This window comes from Otolemur garnettii, unplaced genomic scaffold, assembly GCF_000181295.1.
Source record: "Otolemur garnettii isolate 467f Iridium unplaced genomic scaffold, OtoGar3 scaffold00021, whole genome shotgun sequence".
In the NCBI taxonomy this organism is placed as follows: Eukaryota; Metazoa; Chordata; class Mammalia; order Primates; family Galagidae; genus Otolemur; species Otolemur garnettii.
The window spans coordinates 17,442,578-17,449,788 of NW_003852416.1; the positions used below are offsets into that span (position 1 = coordinate 17,442,578).

Below are 7,211 nucleotides of genomic sequence, written 5' to 3' on the forward strand. Positions count from 1 at the left end.
AAAAAAAAAAAAAAAAAGATAGCTGTATTCTCATGTTTGTTGCAGCATTAATGGCAATAGCCAAGAAAAGGAAACAACTTAAGTGTCTATTGATGGGATGGATGAATGGATGAAGAAATTGTGGGAACACACATACGTGTATAATGGAATATTGTCCATAAAAAAGGAGATTCTGTAATTTGCAACAGCATGGATGAATGTACAGGACATTATGCTAAGTGATAAAAGCCAGACACACAAAGAAAAATACTGCATGAGCACTTACATGTGAGATTTAAAACAAACAACAAAACAAAAGCATAGAAATAGAGTAAAACAGTGGTTGGGAAAGGATGAGAAGATGTAGATCAAAGAGCACAAAGTTTCCGTTATGTAGGGCGAATAATAAGAAATGTAAAAAAATTAAGGCTGTAGTTAATAATATTGTATCTTGCAATTTGTCAACTGAGTAGCTTTTAGGTATTCTTACCACACACACAAGATAGATAACTATATAGACTAATGAGTATATTCATTTGTGTAACTGTTGTAATCACTGTGTATATCAAGATAAGCATATCAGAATATCATGTTGTATACCTTAGATACATACAATAAAAATTAAAAGGTAAAATTTAAAAAAATCAATTGGAAAAGTAAATCAATGAGAAGATCTAGAAAAATAGCCAGAAAGCTTCATTAAACTTCAAAATTTCTTTTCTGGTATTAATTGAGATAACATTTTTTACTCTCTTGTATAGGGTATTTGTGAACCGAAGTTTAGCCATGGAGAAAATAAAGTGTTTTGGTTTTGATATGGATTATACCCTTGCTGGTGAGTAGCAATTTCTAATTGGTTAAGAACTGCTGCTTTGAATATAACATAATGGGTCTGTAGTAGGCAATTCAGTACATGCTTGTTGATTTAATTATATATATACATATATATATATATATATATATAGCTTCGAGAAACTTGTTATTAAGCTTTTTCTCCTGAGATTTGTGAATATTGAAGTTATCAAATATTCTTAAGATTTGGTTCATGAGTTTGTATAGATAGGTAGAATAAGTACAAATAATATTATTTTAGAGACCCTGATAAGGAAGACTATGGTAAAATTATGCATTAATGGGCATATTTGGGCACTTTAACTTTTACTCTATTAAGCTGTTCTTCTGGGATAAATTTTGTATCTCTCAGTTTCCAAGGTAAACATATCAGGTAAAAATTTTAATACATTAGTTTTTTGGCTTTTTTTTTTTGAGACAAAGTCTTACTCTGTCACCCTGGGGTTGAGTGCATTGGTGTCATCCTCTTGCCACAGCCTTCTAAGTAGCTGGGACTACAGGCATATGCCACCATGTCTGGCTAGTTTTTCTGTTTTTAGTAGAGACAGGGTCTCACTCTTGCTCAGGGTGGTCTCAAACGTCTGAGCTCAAGCAGTCAACCTACCTCCACCTCCCAGAGTACTAGGATAACAGGAGTAAGTTACTGTGCCTAGCCTAATATGTTATTCTTAAGACAAGTAGAAAATATCATTTTCAATTAAAATGATTATACACATAATACATATAAGGTTTTTAAAAAACTAGAGCTATTGGCTCAGCGCCTATAGCTCAACCGGCTAAGGCGCCAGCCATGTACACCTAAGGTGGCAGGTTCAAATCCCCAGCCCGGACCCGCCAAACAACAATGACGGCTGCAACCAAAAAATAGCCAGGCGTTGTGGCGGGCGCCTGTGGTCCCAGCTACTTGGGAGGCGGAGGCAGGAGACTCGCTTGAGCCCAGGAGTTGGAGGTTGCTGTGAGCTGTAATGCCACGGCACTCTATCCAGGGGGACAGCTTGAAGCTCTGTCTCAAAAAAAAAACAAAACAAAACTAGAGCTATTGATTTTATCATCACATAGTCTTTAAACACCACACTGAACTATTTTTCCCATCTTCCTGTCTTTGAGATATATAATAGAACCTTCAGAATTGACCACCTCCTTAAATTGACCTAATTTTCTTTTCTTTTTTTTTTTTTTGAGACAGAATATCACTATGTTACCCTGGGTAGAGTGCTGTGGCGTCACAGCTCAGAGCAACCTGAAACTCCTTAAGTTTAAGTGATTTTCTTGCCTCAGTCTCCCAAGTAGCTTGGGACTATAGGCACCCACCACAACACCCAGCTATGAACCCTCCAGCTCTGGTGTATGTGGCTGGTGCCCTAGCTGTTAAGCTACAGGTGCCAGCCAGTTGACCTAATTTTCATAGACCAGATAATACACCACATATATGTATCAGTTCAGCAGGCCTACTTTCTTATGTTGGCCACTTTCCTATGTTGACTAGTTTGTTATAGTCCCATGGTGACCAACTTATGAGGGTTCCTACTATATATTTCAAATAATTAATGTATTAGTCAATAATTATAACGTCTTTTCAGAACTTAGTAAGTAAAATATTTGTGGTCTGATGAAAATATCATTTGAGAAGTAGTAGGGATGAGAGATCTAGTTGACCATGTATATATTCAAGTGTACCTGTATATTTGCGCATATGTGCAACCATGACAATTCAGAAAATCTTTTTTTTTTTTTTTAAGTCAACCATTGTTTTTTGGCAGATTTTGGCTGGGGCCGGGCTTGAACCCACCACCTCCAGTAGATAGAGTAAGTGCCCTACTCCTTGAGCCATAGGTGCCGCCCCAGAAAATAATCTTTCTGAAATTACCTCTAAAAATTTTTGTCTTTAAGTACACAAAAAATCCTTAAAATTGTGTAAAATCACTTATCTTTGGAAGTATTTGTATAAATAACAATGTTAAGAAAATCAGCTTCTATCTCAAATTAGATAAATCTCAATTTGATGTTCAATTTAGATCACAAATGTAAGTGAATTAATATAAATGTACAAAATTAAATATATGTAAGTACTTATCATATAGATGTGGCCATGATTTTTTACCAGTTTATTAAAAATATACATAAATAGGCTTAGAGCTCAGTGGCTAGGGTGCCAGCCACATACACTAGAGCTGGTGGGTTCGAACCCAGCCCGGGCCTGCCAAGCAACAATGACAACTACAACCAAAAGATAGCTGGGCGTTGTGGCAGGCTCCTATCGGCCCAGCTACTTGGGAGGCTGAGGCAAGAGAATTGCTTAAGCCCAAGAATTTGAGGTTGCTGTGATGCCACAGCATTCTACTGAGGGTGACATAGTACTCCTCGTCCCCCAAAATATATGCGCACACACACACACATACATACCAGGTTTCCCCCAAAATAAGACCTACCCCCAAAATAAGCCCTAGCAGGATTTCTATGCATTTGTTAAATATAAGCCCTACCCCAATAATAATACCTACTGATGGGCGTGGCTATATTCTGCATAACCACCATGCATTTCGGTGCCAAGCAGTAAGGAAGACTGGACTACCTTTTATCTGCCACAGCTCCTTTCTCCTTTCAGGTTTCCCCGAAAATAAGACCTACCCCCAAAATAAGCCCTAGCAGGATTTCTATGTATTTGTTAAATATAAGCCCTACCCCAATAATAAGACCTAGTGATGAGCATGCAGATATGCTGCATAGCCACGCCATGCATTTCCGTGCCAAGCGGTAAGGAAAACTGGACTACCTTTTATCTGCCACAGCTCCTTTCTCCCAGCCGATCGCACTTGCATGGGTGTGTGTGAGGTAACCATGGTCGCAGGCATCCTATTGCTCATGTGCGAACAGCTAGGGGAAAGAAGTTCACATATCTCTAGCACCAGCCTCACCAACCTAACCAAGGTCGGCTCCCCAGACCGGTTCCAGAAGAGGATGACTTAACTGTATTTGAATAAATGTAGATTGTTGTATTATACTTAATAAAAATAAGACATCCCCTGAAAATAAGCCCTAGTGTGTCTTCTTGAGAAAAAATAAGTATAAGACAGTGTCTTATTTTCTGGGAAACACGGTAAATAGTCTTTGATTCAAGTTTTTCTTTTTCATCCATATTCTTTGTCATTTGTTTTTTCTATTGCCTTAAAGTTGTTTTTGCAGCATTTTAATTCTTTATAATTTACTAATTGGACGCAGACACTTTTAAGAGCCCTTGTCAGAAAGCAGGTGAAGGGGCTGTTCCTGTAGCTTAGTGGTTAGGGCCCTGGCCATATATACCAGGGCTGGCAGGTTTGAACCTGACCTGGGCCTGCTAAACAACAATGACAACTACAACAAAAAAATAGCCAGGCGTTATGGCATGCGCCTGTATTCCCAGCTACTTTGCGAGTTGCTTAAGCCTAAGGGTTTGAGGTTGCTGTGAGCTGTGACGCCATAGTACTCTACTGAGGGCTACATAGACTGTCTCAAAGAAAAAAAAAAGCCAGGCTCAGTGACTCATGCCCTTTATCCTAGCTCTCTGGGAGGCTGAGGTGGGTGGATAGCTTGAGTTCACGTGTTTGAGATCAGCCTAAGCAAAAAACAAGGGCTCTGTCTCTACTAAAAATAGAAAAAAAAAAAAAAAACTGAGACAAGAGGATTGCTTGAGCCCAATTTGGAGCTTGCTGTGAGCTATGACACCACAGCACTTAACCCAGGGTGACAGCTTGAGACACTGTCTCAATAAAAAAAAAAGAAGAATTTTATCTCTCCAGGGCAAGGAATGGTGAAATAACTTGATGGCAAAAAGAGTTGTTATCTAAAGCAGAAATAGAAGTTAATAAGGTCAAAAAGTGATGAACTTTTTTCCTTTGGTTATCAAGACAGTGCCATTATATTGAAATAGTTCAATAAGTATTTATTGAGAATCTATAATGTGCCCAGCACATTTTGTTACTGAGCATTGAGATAAGTAGATCTTCCCACAGAATAATGGAAAAATGAACGCTCCTATTTATTTCAAAAGTCACAGAATCTTAATCTCTTAGTTTTAATGATATCTTATGATTTCTTTTTATTTGCTTCTTTGGTGTGTTGTTGTAAGGTCACTTCATATTTTAATGCTTTCTCCTAATCTAGATACCAGTATTCTTTGTGTATATATAGTAGTAACGGTTAACATGTATTATGTGCTTATTATATGCCAGGTCCTGTTCCAGGTGCTTTACATAGATAGACACATCATTTAATATGGGGATTTAATATTTACAGAGATCCTACAAAGCAGATACCACTAGTATTATCTCCACTTTACAAATGATGCTAAGACATTAAGCATGTACTTTGTCCAGACATTTAGCTATGATATAGCTAAACCAAGAGTCAAACCTAAGCTTCATGTATATATATGTACATAATGCTTAAATTATCGTTTTGAATAATAACAATTTACAGTGAGATATTTCAAAGTAATAAGCACCCCTCTTCTCTTTAAATAAACCAGGACTTAAGCACTTAAAGAGGCAAAGCCCTTTGAGACTTCTCTTTGAGAAATTATATACATTATTCCATCAGTTCTTTGTTGGTGAAAAACATGGTTATGGTATTGTCGTCGCCTCAAAAAGCTCATAGGAAAACATGTTTATTGATTATGTATTCTCACATTTTCCAGAATGGTAGTCATTAAATTTAGCTCCTTACAGGAGAAGTTCTTGGAAAGAATTTGTGTTCTTTTTTGTTTTTGTTTTTAAGACAGAGTCTCAAGCTGTCGCCCTAGGTAGAGTGCCATGGCGATACCAAGCTCATAGCAACCTTCAACTTGTGGGCTGAAGTAGTCCTGTTGCCTCAGTTTTTTGTTTTTGTTTTTGTTTTTTTTTTTTGAGACAGAGCCTCAAGCTATCCCCCTGGGTAGAGTGCCATGGGAGTGCCATGGCATCGCGCTCACAGCAACCTCCAACTCCTGGGCTCAAGCGAGTCTTTGAGCCACAGGCGCTGAGCCAGTTTTTTGTATTTTTAGTAGAGATGGAGTCTCACTCTGGCTCAGGATGGTCTTGAAGCTCAGGTGATCTGTGAGCTCAAGCAGTCCACCCACGTGGGCCTCCCAAAGTGCTAGGATTACAGGCCTGAACCACCGCACCTGGCCTAATTTCTTATTTTTGAAATGTTCTCTGAGACATCATCTTCTCTGTGCAATCCTGATACCTTGGTACATCAATCCCTCTTAGTAGTTTATGTCAGTTGCAGCTTTTGTTTACTTGTCTGTCTGTTGGCTTTTAGGTTTCTCAGGAGCCAAGGCTTTCTTTTTTGTATTTGTATCCTATGTTTAGCGTAAAGCCTGGCATTAAGTAGGTGTCCAGTAAATGTTTATTGAGTGAAGAATTTTGGTGCATAAGTTTTATTTATTAGTTTAAAAGTTGTTTTTGGTACTTTAGTTTACCCAGTATAAGGTATACTCTCATGGGGCTGTGCCTGTATGTAGTTCAGTGGGTAGGGTGCTGGTCCCATATACCAAGGGTGGTGGGTTTGAACCCAGCCCTGGCTAAACTGCAACAAAAAATAGCCAGGCCCTGTGGCGGGTACCTGTAGACCCAGCTACTTGGGAGGCTGAGGCAAGAGAATCACCTAAGCCCAAGAGCTGGAGGTTGCTGTGAGCTATGACACCATGCACTCTATTGAGGGCGACAAAATAAGACTCTGTCTCTAAAAAAAATAAAATAAATATATACCCTCATTATTCAAGTGAATTACCTCTAAATATGAATGTATTTTTTAAAAAATTAACAAACTTTATGGAAAAATAAGTTATATTCATGGTTGGACGTGTGATTCATGCCTATAATCCTAGCACTCTGGGAGGCCAAAGTGGTGAATTGCCTGAGCTCACAGGTTCAAGACCAGCCTGAGCTAGAGGGAGACCCCATCTCTAAAAATAGCTGGGCATTGTGGCGGGCGCCTGTAACCCAAGAGTTAGAGTTTGAGGTAGTCCCAGCTACTTGGGAGACTGAGGCAAGAAGATCACTTGAGCCCAAGAGTTTGAGGTTGCTGTGAGCTATGATACAATAGCACTCTACTGAGGGTGACAAAGCAAGACTCTGTCTCAAAAAAAAAAAAAAAAGGAAAAATAAGTTATATACAAGCAAACATATGCATTTTAAGTATACAGAGTGAAATTGGCAAAATGTATACACCTGTGTAACCACCATGATAATCACAATACGGAGTATTTCTCTAACTCCAAAATGTTCCTTGAGTGCCTCTTTGAAGTCAGTTGTAACTCCTACCCGACTCTTTGCCCTAGAGCTTTTGTCAGTGTAGGTTAATTTTGCCTTTTCTAGAATTTCATATAAATGGAATCATACCGTATATACTCTTTTTTGTCT

At 38.5% G+C, this 7,211-nt stretch overlaps 1 protein-coding gene across 3 annotated transcripts in view; it reads left to right on the plus strand.

Annotated features, from left to right (window-relative positions):
* The window catches only part of NT5C2 (5'-nucleotidase, cytosolic II), an 85,133-nt gene that overhangs the window by 35,732 nt on the left and 42,190 nt on the right, over nt 1–7,211 (plus strand). For all 3 annotated transcript variants that reach the window (XM_012803645.2, XM_012803644.2, XM_023511644.1), the window contains exon 2: nt 741–814. In XM_012803645.2, coding sequence (XP_012659099.1) covers nt 741–814 — 74 coding nt within the window. The remainder of the gene's footprint in view (nt 1–740; nt 815–7,211) is intronic.